We start from the raw sequence: 21,226 nt of genomic DNA, 5'->3' as shown, positions 1-21,226 counted from the left end.
ATCAGAATGTAAATATCTTTTACAGTGTATGTATAAGCAAAATAAGTCCACGCTCTTTTACTCTTATCTTTTACGAGATAATTCTATGTTTCACTCCAATAGTTTCTTTCAACCTGTACACATTGTATGAGACAAGCTTATTATGGGTGATTTGCCGTTGCCAGGTTACCTGTATTTCAGAGCATAAGTGGGTAATTTTTCACCCGTAACGTCCCAAAATTGCTCCATTTGCAGACGTCATGGCACCTTACCTGCACTTTTGAATGCAATGTCTGTAAAATAAAGAGGTTTGATCGGCGGAATTTGACCAGATTGTTGCAAATTGTTGCCAAACGGTATTACGTGGGCTCTTCAATATTAGAAGCATGCACTCTTGAAATGAGTGAGATAAGCAAATAGAAATGAACTCAGAGTCAGCTGTTTGCTTGCACTCTGGGCATTGCCAGTTTCACGTTGAAAAGAAAGGAATTCGTTGGTGGTGACAAAGTCAAAAACGACAAAAAATGTTTGTGGAATTTATCATAATTGATCAGGGGTGCATGAAGTGTGAAAACTGCCTGTTGAGAACCAAAAGGCCATTAACTGTAGTGCTAAAGCAGAGGAGTTAAAGCCCTTCTGATTCTCAGCAGATGAATTGTAGGATGTAACCACTTTTAAAGTTCAAGGTCTGAACGTAAGTTAAACTGTCTATAGCTACGTTGTAGAGGTTAAAATAGCTTTCAATTACGGTAGCTTGCTAGTAATTGCTATCCGGATAATTACACAGCATACTTTATTATGTACAAAAACTCACAATGGGAAATTTCAATTTTCGCTTTCTTTTGTCATAATTTTTTCAATTTGTTTTTTTTTACACATGATACTAGTATTCAATAGATGGTATCACCTATCCAGCTATAAACCATCAGAATTAATATGCTTTCATACAACAAAGACATTTCCAAGGCTAACCCAAGGTACAAATAATTGTTACTCAGTTTGATGGTTTCAAGAACTCTCCAAACTTTAATAATAGCTACCTGGGGAGGTCAGAACTATTTGATAACAGAGTTTGTTGAAGTTGTATATTAAAGTTTTACACCTCTGTAGAAATGATTACATGGATCAGAGAAGAGGTCATTATTTTCAATTGTTGATTTCAAATGAACACTTATGATACTTTAGGTTTGTCAAAAAGCTAGAAATTGACATTCAGTGGCAAATCTGAAGACTTTGAAATGTGGCATTTTGCCATCACTAAACCTGCTTTGAATTTTGAGTGGACATTGTAGGTGACAGATAGACTAGAGAAGAGCAAGAGTGAGACATTAACCAATATCAAACTGTCTTTAGATTAAATAGAATGATTGTATTGTATTTACATTTGTTATCAGTGGTTGTTTAGGTTTTTAAAGATAAGGAAAAACAATCAAAGACCTTTGATATTTTTTATTATAGGTTTGGTAAATATTTACAATTCAATTGTTACAATATCTCAACATGCCTTTACACGCTTACAATGTGTATACGTGCGCATGTCCATGTACATGTACGTGCATTGTGTTTACAGGATCAAAAAGGGAGAATTCTGCGTAATACATGATTAACAACTGAGACACCATATTTCACTTTTAAGTATTCAAAGGCACATAAAGTTTAGAATCCCTACAATAATAAATTGCTAAACAAATCATATACATCGCTAAACAAATCATACATGTACATAAGGAAAAGACATGCAAAAAGATTAAATCTTTATTCTATAAATCCACAGATTCTTATTAAAAATAGAAAGCAAGAAATATGATTTACTAGTATCACTCTAGAGAATTTGGAATTATATCTAATTATTGATCTGTTACCAACCCCCTGACCACACTACAATAACCAATTGTGACTTCTGAACCCTTTCAGCAACTGGCACACAGGACAAAACTTTGGCAAGGTGGCAATTTCAATTTTCAAACAACAACAGCAACAACAACAGAATTTGAGCTAATATTTGATGTATGCATTGAAAGAATTAAATTGTGCTGATATTCAGATTGGCTTTGTAATAATCAAATTAAATATGGAGCTAATCAAATTACAACAAAAAGACGATTTAACTGTAAACAATATTCTGACTGCCGAATGAATGTACGGATATTGGATGAGAGAGGAAGAGCAGTGACATTTCTCCTAATCATAGAGGAAATCCTATATGACAAGAACTGACAGGTTTTTTCCACTTCCTCTAATCAATGTGTATGTGGGCATATAGTGGGAGGAAACAAAGAAATCCTTACTAATGTGTCATTTATTTTAGAGGGAAAAAAAAAGAGAGATTGACAACATGCTTTTTGTTTGTGCCAATGCCAATGGTGCCAAGTCGCTTCCTTCCTCGCTACAACCACAAACATTTGGACATAATTTGAACCCTTTTAATATGGAAAGAACGTGATTTTTTCTCTTTTATTGGGGGGGGGGGGAGGGGGCACTTTTGGAAAAATAGAGGTTGTGGTTTCAGTTACATGCACAGTAAATGTACATGTTATGTAATTCAACAGTTTATAAGTTAGATTTAATAAATTATATCGCATGAATAAATACATATATATCTCTGTTTCCATTGTCCTACCATCTTTTTATAAGAACTTTTTTTTTAAAGGGGCGTCCAAGAAAGGTTATAAAAAATGAGTGAGTGTACACATACACTTTTCTAAATGAGAATCAAAATGATCTTAATCACTCATTTTGTTTTGATCAAAATATGATTAAATTCTGTATTCTATTTTGGGACCAACCTAATTTAAGTAGTAGTCAGCTGGTGATAATCAAATAATCAGATTTTTCATTTTCAAAGTGTCTGTTTCATAAAAAAATTGAATAAAATAATTTAAGTCTCTCTCTTCCTCCCTCTTTCTCTCTCTCTCTCTCTCTCTCTCTCTCTCTCTCTCTCTCTCTCTCACTTTCTTTAATGTTAAATTATAGTTATTTGTATTTAATGAACTTTAAACTGATGAAATTGTTCATGGGAAGTGTTAATTGTGCCATGGCCTAAAATTTATAGCCCAGTCTGTTTTATTCTGGAGCATTAATTTGAAAGAACTGGGTAATTCACACGTAACAGATGTCCATGATCCACTTTTTTTGTTAGCCCTCATTGTCTGGACGAAACAGAATTATTGATTTGATCTATGTTTCAATTGCTCTAATTATATGTTGTGATGATTGGAACCATTTGTTTGAATGCAATGCAATGGGGACAAGTGGCTAGCTAGGTGCTATAGTATCCAAATAATACACAGCAGTGAGGGCATTAGTAAGAATTACCCACACAAGGTACCTTTGGAACAGTCTAACTGATATGAAGGTACCGAGTGTGGGTAATTTTACTAATGCCCGAACAAAATGATGTGTATTATTTGTTTTATGAGATTATGTTTCATTTGTTTATAAAATGATTTTACTAACGACCTGTCATTAGAATTGGATAATGACAGGTCATTATCCAATTTATGCGTTCTAAAGGCAAAATAAATGCCTGGTCACGTGTACGCTTTCAACCAATCATTTGATTAGGATCCACATCATCATCTTATAAAACATTATAATGTCCAATTCTAAAATGGCCAAGGAGGGTTTTGATAGACAATTATTAAATATCTGGAATCTTGTTCCCACATCTCTCTCTCTATTTGTTTTCACCATTTCTGTGCAGCCTCGCTATTGAACCTATCTAGGTACTCTCCCCATTTTCTTCCCTATTTAAGCATCTTCTTGGAATTTCCTCTCCCGGTCACTCGCCCTCCTCTCTCTCTCTCTTCCCCGATGTTAATCATAGATGCTGTAGATAATCTTTTCTTGCCTTTATCCTATCTTATCTTTCCCCATCTTGGCCCTCTAAATAAAGCTGCAAACTTACTTTCCCCTTTTTTTTAAAGAGCAGTCCTGCCTTCCCTTCCAATTTACCGGCTTCCAAAATAGATGCAGATATTTTCCCTCTTGGCTCTGCTACTTTCTAATATTAGTTCTGGAGGCGCTATATGTGAACACCTGGCTGTTAGCTCAGTTCTCTGGGATATCCTATCCTTTGGGACACCGCAAGAACCATGATAAGCGCGTTCACATATTAAATGGTTAAAAATCGCCATTGAGGCGATAGTACACTTCACACATTTATTCCATTAATAAATAATATTGATATGTGAATACACAGGGCCTTTTTATGTGTAGTTACTTTTCTTACATAACTTGCTTTATTTATATAAACTTATATGTCAGATACTATTTATTTTTCTGTCTCGTTTTTACGTTTTTAGCGTTTAAAAAAAATAAAACCAGTTTACTGATTCATATGTGAACGAGGCTTCAGGCTTGAAATAAAAATGTTGTAATTCACTGATAGCATCAAATCATGCTGATGCTGAAATAATATTATATTTTGTAGGGAGATTGGAAGAAATGATATTGAGATGTAGAAAATAACTAGAAGTGCAATCATTTCATTATTACATTTTTAAATAATTATCTTTGTTTGTTAGTTTTGTTTTTTGCCTTGAAGCAGTTTTGCAATGACTCACATTCACAAGTATCATGCAAAACCTTCCACTAGCTTAATTTGCTTGAAACTCCTCAAGTTTTTGCCTATATACACATGTAGTTTCAAAATCTCATTTTCCCCTCCCATATTTGATCCTCCTTCATCTAATCCTTTGTTTCTATCTTGCAGGAAAACCCTAACGGCACTTGCGTTTTCTGGAGACGGTCGGTACTTGGTTTCGGGAGAGGTGAGTCACACGAAAGAAAGATGGGAAAGAGATGATATGGAGGGTGCATTACCTAATTAAAAGAGGACAGTGTTTGTAAATCTTGCTCTACTGCATGTTTATGGTGGAACAAATGGCTAGCATTACCCTAAAATGTCTCTAAAAAATTGGAAATTCATAAGTATTTGTTAGATCCGAAAAATAATGGAAGGCAAACTTTCCTTTACTCTTTATGTTGCACATGACTTTGCAATCTAGGTCTTAAAATTTATTCAAACTGTATATGTAGGTGGTTTGAAGTTGAATGATTGATTTTGATTTGATTTGATTTGATTCGTTTCTGTCTCAATATGAACATATTTAGACATACAAAGTACATGTGAATTCAATTATGACATATAAAAACAATGTGATAAGATTGTATAAAAGACAAAATAGAAATATTGAAGCACTTAAAATGATTATGGATTGTTTACCAAAATGTATACAATGAAAAAAAGACATGCTAAAGAAGCAATGCTTGTATGGCGCATTGCAAGCCCCTAAAACCTAATATTTAAAGATAAACTTTAGTACTGGTAATGCGATTGCATTGTGAAAGAAAAGGTGTGGAAAGGATCAGAAACAGTTGATCATGTAGCATGTAAGTATTGGTGTGCACTGCAAGGTTCTGGAGTCATCAAAATCATAATAAATTTGACCGAGTCTTGGTAAAGTAACAAGCACATACACAGAAAGCTATGTATGGGACAACACGCATTGTGTCGGGGTTGGTACTACCTTGATTCCTTGTCTTTCTATGCTCATTACTCAGCCAGTATACATTTTCTTCCAAAATCGTTTGGCACATGTCATTTATTTGTAATCTTGAACATTCAGTGTAAGTTTCGTTTGATTCTGTGAGAAATAATTTTCTTTTTTTTACCAGTACTCAACTTTATCTTTAAGTCCAAGTCACAACCATATTGACTCATGCTTTGTGTATGACTCAATGTGAAATGAACCAACAAACACCTTGATGCCAATCAATCCATGTAACACGTCTGTTGTGGTAAACCTCCAAATCCATGCATTTTGTCAATGAATGCACGTACACTCGTACAGCATGATTGCCTGTGTACATGATCACTTCATGTGTTAAACAGATATAATGTAAATAATTGTTACTCTTGATTAATGATGGTGATACAAATTTATTGGTGGTGCGTGACTTTTGGCAAGTATTTGCATTTTATTATGAAGAGATTGCACGAAGGATAAGGACTGTTTTATTCAAGCAACTACATGTATGTAAACATTCATTTATGAGGTCTACTGCAGCTCAATTCTTTATGCAATATACACACCTCATATGATTAACATACAATGTATATAGCAATTGAATGATAATTATATCTTCTTTTCTTTAAAGGTAAAGACCAGTATTGGAAACGCCCCAATTTCAAAAAATGAAATGGAAGGTCTCATTACCAATCAAGTGAAAGAATATGTTTTGAATAATACATGATGATAAAAAATTTGCCGGGAAACCGCCTACTAATTCATATATTTGGTAAATTTGTTTCTCTCATGGTCTGTGAGAGATATAGGGTAGTCCCATATACATCTTTCTGTGTATAGTGCTTGTAACTTTACGAAGAATGGGCCAAATTTTTTATCATTTTGATGATTCCAGAACCTTGCAGATGCTAGATGCTAGATGATCAACCTTTTCTGATCGATTCCACAGCGTTTCTTTCACAATGCAATCGCATGACCATAACTGGTCTTTACCTTTAAGAACATTTAATTGTGGGTTTCAGCAGTAAGATATGATGACGACTGACGAGTGGCATTGAGCTAAGAGCAATTTATACCTGTAAAGCTCCAAGAAAGCTCTGATAGTAGAAGGAAAAAAAATTATATTAAAAATCACAGCACGAAAACCTCACTTTCATATTGTTAGAACTATAAAATAGAAAAATACCAACCCCCCCCCCCCCCAACAAAAAGCACTTTTGAACAACATTTAAATGCTTGGAAATAAGAAGCGAAGAGGCGCATAAAAGGGTTTTGGAACATTGAGCTTGAAGATGTCTTGTACGTGTGTACATGTACTTTATGTAATGTTTTGCATATATCAACAAACATGGATAGAGCCTTGAAAGGTTTGATTTGTAACAAGATTCAGAGAGAAACCGATTACCTTTGATTACCTGAAATTGCATGATGTGAAAATTGGATGATAACACCCTTTCCTACTTCCTGTCAAATTGCCACTTTGCAATATAAATCTAAATCGACACTTACAACACCGATCCTATCAGAAGCAATAAGAGGATCTGTGAATTGCCTCTGTCGCCTTCGATGGAACATAATGAGATTCTCTCTCTCTCTCTCCCCCTCCATCTCATTTCTCAGCCTGCCACTTATTACACACCGATGCAGGGTGTGAAGTACTATCTTATCTGATTTTATATTTTGTTTTGTTTGATGTAAAATAACAATACCATTTTGAAATATACCAGTGAATGTGGGGATGAGGAGTTCCTTAGAAAAAGGTGTAGTAGTTTGAAAGCCTTTTCCTCCTTTTTTTCCCCCTTACAAATACATGTACACTGTTTATAGGCTCCATATTGTAGCTAATCATCAAAGGTCTTACATTTAGATTGTATTTATTTCATGGTTGGTATTAAAAACACAGAAGTTCTTTTTCTTATTGAGAATGCGATAATTTTTGTTTTATTCTTTAGGCAGGTTTTCATTGTCATCAAAGCTAAATTTACAACTATTTTCAACAGCAACTATTTTCAGATAAACAAACTTTATCAAGTTCATTTAAACTTGGCTCAAGTCGACATGGATTTTTTTTGAGGGGTAAAATAGATGTCACAGTCTTCGCGTGTAGACTACATATACACCCTCTTCATCTGCGCATTATATGCTATCCCACCCTGCACTCCAACCTAAAGGTGAATCATAAGGAAATCCACCAAGACAACTAACTCGCCACCGCCGCAATCGAAATGCCACATATCTCAATGTCGGCACCCACTCCAGTTGTCGCCGGAGATTGAGAAGTCTATTTTTGGACCCCCAGCCATATATTTGCATCTCAGCGCTTCTCCATTTAACAAGTGCGAGCCCTTTCCCTCCAAACCAAAGCTGCGAATGCTTCAATGGCTCTCCCCGAACGAACGACGTGACTCATCGCTGTGCTTTTGTATTGAGCGCGATACTACACGTGTTGGGCATCCCCAACACTTAGTCAAATTAATGTCTGATGTTTCATGCGTGCGGTAATGAAGTTGATCAGGGGTGATTAGGGGGTACCTGTTGGTGGTTCAGGGAGGATGAATATTCTGATATTGTACTGTAGAACACACATGTATGAAATTGCTTTGTTGCTAAATTGCAGTGGAAACCCTCACAGTATGATTATTGATTTTTTTTTTTCCCCATGATCTAATTTAATACAATTAGAATTCAACCGTGAACTTGTGAGACCTTGAAATACAACATATTGCTCAAGTATTGTGTGTAGCCTATTTATCATATCATTTACCATATCGTATGCATATTCTGTATGTTGTGTTTGTATGTAAACTACAAATGTTTAATTAAAGATAAATCCAGTGTTACCTGGTATGTATTTTGTGTTCTATTCAATTTGTTTATGTTTTGTGTGTTAAGTGGAAATTAAAACACTTGAACTTATATTTAGAACACATTTTAAAAATTGATTCAAGAAAATTTTAATGATCAGGTATGCAAACTGAAATGTCTTGTATGAAGTGAAGATTTACGCTTAGTTGAACAAATTATTTCAATGAATTGCATTTTAATGCTGACGTCTTTTATTCTCATTTTGCCTTTCTTGCAGTGTGGTCACAATCCAGCAGTGCGGATCTGGGATGTCCAAGACAAGACACAGGTTGCTGAATTTCATGGACACAAGTATGGCATTCCTTGTGTGGTAAGTTACATTGTAAATACGGTGGCTGATCCAGGGGCGCAGGGGACTCCCCTCATCTCAACCAAAGAAAATCTGGCATTACTTTGAATACATATTACATTTATTTTGTAATTTGTAAAAGATTTATTAATGCACTCTCTTGTTCTTCCCAATGCCCCTGCACCTGCCCCTGCCCCCATCTACCCCCATCCACCCCATCCACCATTTTTTCCTCCTCCAGACTTTAAAGATTAGAATTTAAAAAAATTAAGGGTTCAAGCTGACGTACCTATAAAAACCTTGATTTCCATGAAGTCATGATTTTTCTGTAGAAATAAAATTTGATAAAACATGAAGTAAAGTGCATGAAGAGCCTTCAGCAAAACGTTTTCTGCATGTAAACAAGCTGGTTGCTCTCTTTCTGATTTTGGAAACATTTGTAATACAATATGTGAGGCTTGATTGGAAAGTTGGAGCTCAAAAAGGGGCACCTGCACTGCCTGCAGAATCAAGTTAGTGACTCTCTAGTCCCTAACCCAGTAATACTCTCCCATGTCATGTTTTGATCGATCAGAGTACATGTAGAGGCATTTATGTGTTTGCTACATATTTCAATTTTTACTGGGAGCCTGGCCTCCAAGTTGAACAAATTTTCCTCCTTTTCAAAGGATTATGCATGTTAGATGCAGGTAGCCTTCCTTGATTTGAGAATGAAGGAGAAGAACCAATTTATTCTTTAAAAACCAGGCTTTTGTGGTTTGGGTTATAAATAAATTGTGAAATATGCAGGCATATATTTCTTGATGTATACAGGAAGTTATCATTAGAAACATAAAAGTAGAATTTTTATGAATGGATCGAATTGTGAAATTCATTGGAAATGAGCATAACATCATATAACAAAAATGTTTTATATTTTTTATGCACTATTAGCATGCATTCTCATACACATTTTAGGGGGTAATGAATTTCGAGTCAATCTGGTTTCAGACTGCGTACTTGAGTTGAATGATTTTAACGCCTAAGCTGATTTTCATTTTGACCTGAATGCAAATTGGCAGCTTTTGAAATGCATCTGAGGCAACTGTGCACCCATAATAGCACGTAATCACTGGTCATGGTCATGGTGTTTCTTACTGACACTTCATAAGCTCCGGTGATGTTCCAGGATGGTCACTTCCCCCTAGTCTGCCCTAGAGCTACCAGATCATGTCATTATTTATGGAGAGTTCACACAAGAAGAAAAGTATACAAAATTTATACAAAGAAACATATCTAGAAGCATTGTATTGTGAAAGGGCTTGCACACCCAATATTGTATGAAGGAACATCTCATATACCTTATGAGGTCAGCTTTACATGATAAGTTTTCTGTCAGCTTGCATCATGGGTATTGCTTGAGGGTAAATTTTTATAAATTACAGCTGGCCTTTTCATGTCATATTATATCATTCATGTTATTGTTAGGTCCTATCTATTTAAATGGTTTTATTATGATATTCTCATGGGAGATGGACTCTTTTCTTTAAAAATCAAGTCTTCTTTAAAAAAAATTAAGAAAATGCTCAAACTTCCTTTTTCAAAATTATATGATATTCAATAGGAGAAGAGGAAATGAATTACTTATCGTATAGCTGTATTATTTGTCTAGTCTTAATGGGGGGATAGGGCTAATGCTTCGTTTGACTGACAGGTCTACTGGGATTAGTCAGCCTAGTTAAACCCTCTAAACCACAAGGATTAAAAGGCCTTAATCCATCCTACCTCATTCTACTCTTGATCCTCTTCGGTCCCACATCCCAACCCAACTGAGACTACTACTATAGCTAGGCGGGGAAAGATCTGAATAGCTTTTGATCCCAAATACACAGACAGAGTATTAAATAGAATATAAATATGTCTACTGAATTAGAAGTTTGAAAAAAAAATTGTTGACTGTGACTCTGTTTTGTGCCTGAAGAAGTTTTGTATCTATGTTTAGACTTAATATTTCTTTCTTTGTGATATTTGGGAGTGGCATTGTCTGCCATTTTGATCTCAGAAATGATAGATGTATATCAGTAAATTCTAGATAAAGACTGCCTCCCATATTCAAAATACATTCTTTCTTTCATTCATTTACCCACTGTTTATTTGACAAATTTGATTCACTCACATTGTAGGAATTGTAAAGCTTATAAATAATGTTTATGAAATAATGAAAGTAGATTGTTTGTGAACAAGCGCTTTGAGATCGCATTCCGAGTTCAATAGCATGGTATAAAAACATGTTATTATTAGATTAGAATAGAATACATAACATTTTATGTTGCTGATTTTCCATAGAAGGCAATTCACTTTCATTTGTTTTTAAATTATTCTATTTCTTATATACTGTAGTTGGCACGAAAAAAGAAATGCCCATTTAATTATATCTTAGATTTTTGATATGTTTCAACAATTATAAAGAGCCAAAACCAGAGTTGATAAGTAACTCATACTTCTCTATGATTGCTCCCAAGCTAGGATTAGCCTAGGAAATTACTTAAATAACACTCTATTCATTTAATCACAAATCTATATCTACAACATGCCAATGAACTACAAACAGCTGAATAACTAAATAGAAACACATCTCTTTAAAGAAGGAACCAATTAAGCTTCAGTATGATACATGTCAACACAGCAGCAAGTATGAAAATTATAATCGTTCTCATCTGTACAGTAGCCATATGGTGCTCATTTCAAATATCACTGATGCATTTATGTGAACTTGAATCACGTATAATATGTACATGTACATTTTCCTTCAAATGGTCATTACATGCTTCATTTATCACCCTTGCATTAATGTTCTGGGTCTCTATTTGCATGGTGCTCATTACAGCCATCAATCATAATAGCATAATAGGTTGAGGACTATCACACTTGGTAATGAGAAGCCTATCCTCAATTTCACAGTTAAAGCTGCAGTATAGACCAGTTCACGGTTAGCACATCACTGCAATGACCCCGAATATCCACAGATCTTCAAAACATGAAGACGTCCCACTTTGTACATTTTGAAATAATCACTCCTACAGCGATAAATAGATAGCCTTTGTTTCCCCTTTTCAAAGAATACTTCCACCTGTGTATCATGGAGTGCACTGAATGTGCATGAATGAATAATAATCACATAACTTTCATGAGCACGCATCCAGTATTGCGTCTCCGTGTATTTCAAAATTTGTTCTGCAATGACCTTTATCTGCTCATGCTCAGACTGCAACCGTGAAATGGCTTATTAATGTCACAGTTAACAACTTAAGTATTCATGTCATTACTGAGTTATGTCATTTTTAAGTACCCGGTATGTGAAAAATTGATTTGTCCCAATTTGTGTTTCTGGAGAATGTGACATATTAGAGCTTACATCTAAAGTATTCAACAAAGGCCCTGATTTAACCAATCACATTCATTCCGGGTTATGAAAAACACCAAAAACATAAAATTTGAATCACTCAGTCGTTAACTGTTTATCATTCTTATTCTCTTTGGTTCCGTTTGGGTCAGTAGTATAATATCCTAAAAGAATTTAATGTTGCATTATTGATAAATCATCTTTTTTTTTCTTTTCTTCTTTATTCTTAGATGATAAATCCTTGGAATGAGATGCCCGATTCTTTCTCTTTTTTGTATCTTTTTGCCTTGATAAATAGTTTTCCTCTCCAAAGTTATATGTGCTTGAAAGCGCATCTGATAAACAATTATCAGAAGTTCTAGCACACTTTTTTTTTATGCCTACTTGTTTACTAATTTTTATGCCTACTTTTTTACTATTTTGTATGTGATCAACCCATGTATAGTTTATCAGGGAATTAGTAGCAGCGCAAGTTGCTTGGAAATGGTACTTGAATGATATAATTTTACAGCAATAGTAGTAAATTGCAAGACGAGGATAAACTCCTTTTTGGCTGCTAATGTAAACAATTGCGAGAATTAAGGGAAGGCTAAATTTGTGTAGTGTGTGACTCTATACTCTACTTAATATAGTCATGATAATTTCAAGATAAACAATCCTTTCTCCATTCTCAATTTTGCTGACATTCTCATGTGTATCCATTTTTCATTGCAGCGTTTTACACCGGATATGCAGTATGTGGTATCGATCGGAGAGCAACACGACATGGTTGTCAACGTGTGGGACTGGAAGAAGAACATCAAGCACTCGTCTGGAAAGATTGCAGCCCAGGTAAATCACAAAACTGAGATTTTATTAGCCTTCAGACTTCAGTGATCTGTAAGGAATGAATGCCAAGGTTAGATCTGATGAGTCATATTGAGTGATTGCTTTCTCGAGGATAACATTAAGCACGATTCAAGTCCGCACCCACCCTCCCTTCGCAATCTCTTTTTTTACTTGATGCATTGCATAATCATAAAGTGGAAAAGGTATGTTGATGGGTTGGATCCAGTTTGAGTAGATTCCATTCACAAGGTCAAAAGAAAGTTGGAAATCAAACAAAATACACCTGAAATTCCATTTTCTTTTAATTTCTAACCTTCTGAAAAAAAAATTCTTTAACGATTTCTTCACTCAACCTTGGGAATTCCTCTCTCAAGGGAATCCTTTTGTATTTTCAAAAATTAATTTTCCTGTACTAGGAAATTGAACATTATTTGTATTACCTCGTTCATACCGACAAGACTGATGCCAGAGCGACAAAAGACCGAAAAAGAAATTGCATTACCCCAAAAGGTCAAGAACCAGTTGGTTTAAAGTTGGTTTTTAGTTCGTTTGCTAATGTTGGTGTGTGACATATGTCTGAAGCAGAAAAATACTGGCGTTACTAGGAGAGCTGTAGAGATTAGGGCAAGAATTTCCCAAGTTTCCTTGTGTTATGTCCACTTATCCAAACTGATTAAAGCTTGTAATTAGTTTTAATTGACCCTCAGACCAGGTCAAGAACAGACCGAAGAGACTATCAAGCTGGGAAAAAAATTCTTGAAGGTGATGCATTGATTCCATCTGCTTCTGTACGGTCAATGACACAGTCAAGTCTATCGCAGGGACCGGTCTCGAGTTTAGGAATGCGTTAGATGGAAACTCCTGGCGTGTTTACACTAAGAAACCGTCATTGGTATGCTCGTTACCCTCTAGGAGATACCAGTCAATGGATGCAGTCTTTCATCTCACTGTAGATCATCTTACCCTCGACGAAAGTTGGAACTATAAATCTAGCTCTTGATACTTTGAATAGCTTCCTGGAAGGTGTATTTAACGAGATGAATACTCAAGTGCCATCCTCTTGAAGTAGCTCTTACTTTAGTTGTTGTTTTTATGTTAACTATCTTTTTGATTTATGGCCTTTGACAATCTGTGCATCTCTTGCATTTTCAATATCTCCTTATCAGAAAAAAAGCATTTTAGCAAATATGTTTGATATATGGAGAACCAAAACAGTGTAATATTTGTTGCATTTTTGCAATGAATGGATTTTTTAAAACCATCCTCTTGATTTATTGATTTATTGAAAAATCTGAACATCCTTTGCATTTTCATTGATTTTCTCTTCATCAGAAAAAAATAATTTTGGTAAATCTGTTTGATGTATAAAGAACCGAAAACAGTGCAATACTTGGATCCCTATTGCACTGTATGGTTTGCAAATAAAAATAAAAACATTGTCTTTATTTATGACTTTTGGAAAAATTGTCTATCTTCTGCATTTTCAATATCTCCTCAACTGAAGAAATCATTAAGTTTGATGTAGAACAACAACAAAAAACAGGAAACTGTTTCACAAAGCTTTTTTTAAATGACAAAAACAGTGACAAATCTGCTGATAACCAATCATAAGCAAGGATTTCATTAGCTAATAAAAAAAAAACTGTCATTTGTCACTGATGACAAGTTTTGTGAAATGGGGCCCTGAACAATGTAATATATGGTCCCCTGTTGCTCTGTATGGAGAAGAAAAAAATTATGTCACTTTTATTTGGCCGTTACCCAAGAGCATCGGTCAAGAGATCCGGCCTTTCATCTCACCGTAGATCATCTACACTTGACCAAGGCTGGAGACATAATCTGGTTCTTGACGAGGAGTTTAATAGCTTCCTGGAAAATGTATTAAGTAGAAGAGTACTATCCAGGTCAAAGAACCACCATTGGAGCTGCTTGTAGTTATTAATCAACTAGGTTTTGTGGAACGATAATAATATTTTACTGCAAAATCAGCTTCTGGTTTTGATGATAATTTCTCACTCTTCCACTTGATGTCACTTTTGGGACCCGTTTCACAAAGCCTTTTTTCAATGACAAATTACAAAAATCAGTGACAAATCTGCTGATAACCAATCAGAAGCAAGGATTTCACTAGGTTATAACACAAACTGTCATTTGTCACTGATGACAAGTTTTGTGAAATGGGGCCCTGGTCTGATTTATTTGCTCACACTATCTCTTGCCTTTTCTTAATCTCTGTATCAACTTATCACAAATATGTGGAATAATCTCAAAATACAACTTATTTCAAAATATTTGTTTAAATTTAATACCGCATAATCTTTGTTGGTCTCTCTACAGTCCAATATATCCAGCAACAGCATTATCCTGATGATTAGTATTGCACTATATGCACTGAACTTTAATTTTAATTTGGGTATTCAGGTCAGGTTCAAATGACCTACAGTGATTGAAGGTTATGTCAATAATGGCATGTACGGAAATTCCTTACGGGCAAACATGCTGGACTTTGAATCAAAACAAAGCATTGTACTGTACACCTTGCATTGCTTGTATGCATATATTACCTCTGTCACACTGCCAAACTGCTTCTAAACTGATCAGTGATTTGGCCATGGGGGGGGGGGGGGGGATGTACTATTGTCATTCCTGTAGTATCAGCAGCTGAAAAACGTTTTTGCAGTAGCTGCATCAAAGACTTGGAACAGCATCCCTCTTTCCATAAGGGAATTTACCTGTCTTGCCACCTTCAAAAGATCCCTCAAAACTCACCTTTCCCCAATGATCTATGTGATATACTTCCTGTACTGTACATTTTTGTCCTCTTTTCATATATTTGTATTTGAAAGCGCCATGGTATTTATTGTTTTTAGCGCTCCTAAATATTCAACACTATTATTATTATCAGCCTGGTGTTGGCCCCATCAATGTGACTGGGGTAAATTATGTTGGTATGCTCATGAGAGACATCCGTGTTTCTCCCATCCACCCTCTTTGTATTGGTGAGATGCTATCATTGATCCACTAGAGATCTTCTTACCTCAACAAAAGATGAGAACTTATCTCTCACTCATAAACAAAGATCTAGTGTGCATTCAAGGAAAATGTATGAGATGATGTACAGTATGTATGTGCAGCCACAGGCTCTTATTGTGTAGTCAGTAGTCATACATATGTATTTATTGTAGTAGTAGTAGTAGTTGCAACAGTAGCAGCAGCAGCAATACTGATATGCTCATTAGAAGCATCTGAACTTCCCCCATCTCCCCTCTTCATATCGATGAGATATTATTATTGCTCCCCCTCTAGATAATCTAACCTTGACACAAGATGAGAAGTTATCTCACTCATAAACAAAGATCTTATTATGCATTCAAGGAAAGTGTATGAGATGAAATATGTGATGTGTATTCATTGACTCATATTTAGTAGTAGTAGTAGCACCAATACTGATGCGCTCATTAGAGGTATCTGTGCTTCTCCCACCTTCTCTGCCTGTGTTGATGATATACTATCATTGATCCACTCCACTCTGGATCATCTAACCTTGACACATGATAAGACGGTATCTCTCACTCGTAAACAAAGATCTGAGTGTGCATTCAAGGAACGTGTATGAGATGAAATGTGTCTGTGCAGCCTTGGACTATATTGTTTATATCACAGTAGTAGAAGCAGTTTTCTCTGGAAGTCATAAAAGGACAGCATTTTGTAGAATTCATAATAAATACACGTACTATAATCTCTGTAGCGTGACGTTAAATACAGCTATCTGGCATCAGAGATGCAAATGTACATATATATGGAAGTGTTTTGTTTACTGTTATCTGTTTTATAATGGTCAACGTAACCACCATTTGCCACAAACAATTGAACAGCGACAGGAAATCTCAGAGACATGGTCATCTCATGCTAGAGGACATGGAAACATACACATGTATATTTAGATGTTACAGTTTTGCCCAGTGATGGTACATTGTTCCTGTCACATTTGGTACTTCTAGTTTTATTGATTAAAAGGAAGCTAGAGATAATTAGCAACTTTGACCTGGCCTGGCTTGCCTCAAAAGTACAGTTACATATCAGATATATATATATATATATATAAGCTAGGTACGCATGCAGAGATTAGAATCACAATATCCTATTGATACTAGTCGTTATGTAAAGTCAATTGAGACTATACATGTTTGTTTGTGTAATAAGAAACCACATTAGCTAGCACTCATTAGCTTGTCATGTAGTACAAAATTATTCAACTATCAACAGATGGTGTTGAACTGAATGTACAATATACTTAAAAATCAGACATACACTAAACAAAATTTGTAGAAATTACAAGTTGGAATATATTCCAGAAAAAAATATACTTTGGTATATATATATGTAGGAGCTTGATGACATAAAAAAGTTTATTTCACAACCATTTCTGTACTTCTTAGAAAATTTTTCCTTCAATCACTGTCTCAGATTGCATAAAGGACTACTTTTTTGTTTTTGTAAAGCTCCTACACATTTTATTGTCAATGAAAGAAATTGGCATTTCTCTTCCCCTCCCATCCCTCCCTCCCTCCCTCCCTCCCTCCCTCCATCCCCTCCCTCTCTATACCAACGAGGTGCTAGACAGTTTGTATCCATTACCCTAATCAATGAAGGAGGTGAGAAAAGTGCCATTATAATAAGCATGCCGACCTACAATCCCAGGCAAGCTTGGCCAGCACATGATGTCCTCATATCGCCAAACCAAAGTTGATCTAGTAATCACGAAACCATAATAAACATCTGGCATGTGTTAGTCTAGACAACACAACACAGCTGTTTCATGAAACGGGCTACTATACTGGGTCTCCGCTGGCTACGTATTGCTCTGTTTATACTGTATATCTAGGTAGATGTCAGCCCATTTAAAGGGAATGTTTAACTAATAATTGTAGTAAATTCAAATATTTAATCTCTAAATCATGATCTAGTGTTGGTCTAGACAGTACAATTTGTTTCGAGATGCAAGCTACATGTACTAAACTGGGTCTCCGTTGGCTATGTATTGCTCTGTTCATACTGTATATCTGGGGAAGATAGATCATTTAAAGGGAATGTGTACCAATGATTCTAATAGAAATGAATTTAAGATCTCTAAAACTTGATCTAGTGTTAGTCTAGACAGTACAATTTGCTTCGAGATACAAGCTACTAAACTGGATCTCCGTTGGCTATGTATTGCTCTGTTTATACTGCATATCTAGGGAAGATGTCAAACCAATTAAAGGGAATGTTTACCAACAATTCTAATAAAATGAACTGAATATCTTAAAAACTTGATATACCTGGTGAGATAGTCTAAATGGAACATTGCAGCAGTTTCAAGATACAATATGAGGTTCCCACTGTTTCCCATCGGCACAGTATTGTAGTGTATCATCTGCTATCTAGGCAAGATATCAAACTGTTTAAAAGGAAAATTTTCAGTGAAATTGGATATTAAAATCTTCAAAACTTGATCAAGTTTTAGTTTAGGCAACAAGACACAGTTATTTCAAGATGCGCTACTCTATACATGTATATGGGGTCTGCAGTGGCTCATTATGATAGTGTATCAATTACATGTATCTAGGCAAGATGTGGAACTGTTTAAACAGAACCTACCCTTTTAGCCTTACTATAACAAAAAAAATTGTATGTATGTATTTACATGTGTAAAGTCTAATATGAAAATACCCAAAAACTACTCCATACAGGTATATGTCTAGCTCAACATTATGAAATACATTGACAAAACATTGAACGACCCCTCTTGAATGTAGCGTAAAGACCAACGTATAATATCATATCATATATATATATATATATATATATATATATATATATATAATTTTGCATAGATTTAATGCCGTTTTGGCTCTAAACAGTTCCTCTCGAAACTGCAATACAGCATTAGTTTTAAAGTTGTTGTTGTTGATCCTGTATTTACCGATATATTTCTGATGATCAGTTAATCCCATTATACCTGTTTATTACACATTCTAGGTTAATTTGGTTATTAAATGACCTAATTTAATTGTGAGCAACTTCAAGGCTACTTTTCAAGATGTGCCCCATTGACCTTGTTTGTCACAAGCTGATGAAAATGGTCTTGCAGTGCGTGTTCCAGATTTCTTATCATTTCAAATTCATATTTTATCCGTTTAGATACAACTTTCATAACAACATTGGTCAAATAGAAATAAGAGCTACTGACAAATTTACACATGTGTGGAGTACCTGCACAGGCACTTTATACCCATTGCATTCAGTATAAGTGGGTACTTTTATGCTTTGCTACCCCCTTATTTGCTCACAGTATGTTTCCTTCTGCCTTGCCCATGATGCCAGTGCAGATGACTGTCTGTCTGTCTGTCGGTCTCTTTCTTTCTTCCCCATCTCTCTTTCTGTGTCGTGTTTCCAGATACACATCACCCTCTTTTTTTCTCTCTCTCTCTCATTCTCTCTCATCTCCCGTTCTCATTTTCTCTGTCTATCTCTTGATCTGGCTGTCTTTTCCCTCTTTCGTCTCTCTTTATCTCTACTTTTGCTTTCTTTTTCTCTCTGTCTCTCTCACTCTTTCCTTCCCTCTCTCTTTCCCTCCCTCTCTCTCCCTCTCTCCCTCTCCCTCTATCTCTCTGCATCTTCCATCAAGAGTGCTTCCGATGGATATTCTAGATGGACCATGCTTGGGATATCATTTTTCATTGATGCATGTGTCTGGAGGAAGCTATTAGGATGACATTCATGCATGCATGCATGCAGCGCTCTCTATGTAGTTCCTCTCTTTGGCACGAGGGCCTGTTTAACTGCAGAAACAGAATAGCTCTCTGCACACATGACTCAGAAACATTAACGTCAAGTTAAATATCAGGAGTCTTTTTATCATTTTTTTAAGGTTTCATATGTCTCACCTATTAACAGGTAATTGTGATAACTAGCAATAATGGCTTCTTGTAAAAGTACAATACACACCTGTGTAGCATCAAAATACAACATGTATAGCCGAGCTGCCATTTTGCACTAAAAATTACTGTGAAGGAATTTATTTATACCAGGTATTCATTTGCTGCACCAGGGTGAAGAAAATCAGATGAATATAAAATTTATGGTCATGGAGCTGAAGCAATATGGATTCAAATCTTCAGGATCACAAGGGAAATTAATATGCTCATGCTCTATAAAAAAATATAAAGATAAGTAGATTTATATCCTGTTTGTTAAATTATCTCCATTTTATTTTAAATAGTCTAATTTAATGTACTGTAAAACACAATTATAATTCAGAGCTCACTTATGCATTGTATGGTGCATTGAAAAGAAGTTAGATCCATTGGTTATTTACTCTTTCCCATTTTCCATTGCATAATTATTTGAGATTGAAAAATGATCCACGTACCAATTATTTCATTTCCACAATTCCATCCTCACTAAATGAGGAGAAAATGAGTATTTGGCATTTTCAACCATTGCAATCGAAAGGTGATCACGAGTGCAAGCCATGAATAATTTGATTATTTGCCACATCCCTGGCCAATTTTTTAATTGGAATTGGGATGAGAAAGAGAGAAGATATATGCTAACATAAAAATATGCCCCCCCCCCCCCTCCTGATATCTCTTTTTTTTATGACTGCCTTCTGCTACAAGTTATCCAATAGTTTTTGTTTAACAATTGTTTATATTAGACTTTAATTGAGCTCCTTATGTTGTATGTTGTTGTTATTTAATATCATTCTTCTATTGTATTGATGTTTTGTATATTTTGTTGTTTTAAATGGTCAATAAATGAAGGGACTTCCTTCCTATTCAATTCAATTCATGAGAGATAGACAGAGACAGACAGAGACGATAGCTGCATTTACACTGCAACAAAACAAAATCATTGATTTTTCTCACATTCCAGTGTTTCGTTGATAGTTTGTAAATGTTTGTAAATGCCCACTCTTAAAACTTCAGTAAGTTTCTTGTTTTTGCTCACGTGACTTTCCTCGCTTTCGTGCTAACACATGCAGGACAGCGACAAGTGGCGCATGCGCACTACTCACCCAAACATTGATATGAGCAAACTTTGTTGTTTTTATGGGTTTTTCCAGAAGTCTAAATGGCAGTCCCAAAAATCAATGATTTTTCAATATTGTGTTTGGGATGTGCAAATGGGCCTCGATCGAGACAGAAAGAATAACATACAAAGACGAAGAGAGAGAGAGAGAGAGAGAGGAAGAGAGAGAGAGAGAGAGAGAGGAGAAGATAGAGAGAGAGGTGAAGTAAGAAAGGGAGTGGTGGGGGAAGGGCGTCAAACACTTTATAATGTCAAACCACAATATATTTTTTTAGA

General features: G+C 35.4%; 1 protein-coding gene across 1 annotated transcript in view; it reads left to right on the top strand.

Annotated features, from left to right (window-relative positions):
• The window catches only part of LOC576108 (mitogen-activated protein kinase-binding protein 1), a 76,079-nt gene that overhangs the window by 13,991 nt on the left and 40,862 nt on the right, over nucleotides 1–21,226 (top strand). Inside the window, exons 4-6 of the mRNA XM_030999014.1 lie at nucleotides 4,694–4,751; nucleotides 8,593–8,685; nucleotides 12,761–12,877. Of these exons, the coding sequence (XP_030854874.1) occupies nucleotides 4,694–4,751; nucleotides 8,593–8,685; nucleotides 12,761–12,877 (268 nt within the window). The remainder of the gene's footprint in view (nucleotides 1–4,693; nucleotides 4,752–8,592; nucleotides 8,686–12,760; nucleotides 12,878–21,226) is intronic.

Source organism: Strongylocentrotus purpuratus, unplaced genomic scaffold (genome assembly GCF_000002235.5).
Source record: "Strongylocentrotus purpuratus isolate Spur 01 unplaced genomic scaffold, Spur_5.0 spur5_scaffold_5, whole genome shotgun sequence".
NCBI lineage: Eukaryota > Metazoa > Echinodermata > Echinoidea > Camarodonta > Strongylocentrotidae > Strongylocentrotus > Strongylocentrotus purpuratus.
The sequence above is the reverse complement of the archived record's forward strand: the minus strand, read 5'-3'. Positions and strand labels throughout refer to the sequence as shown.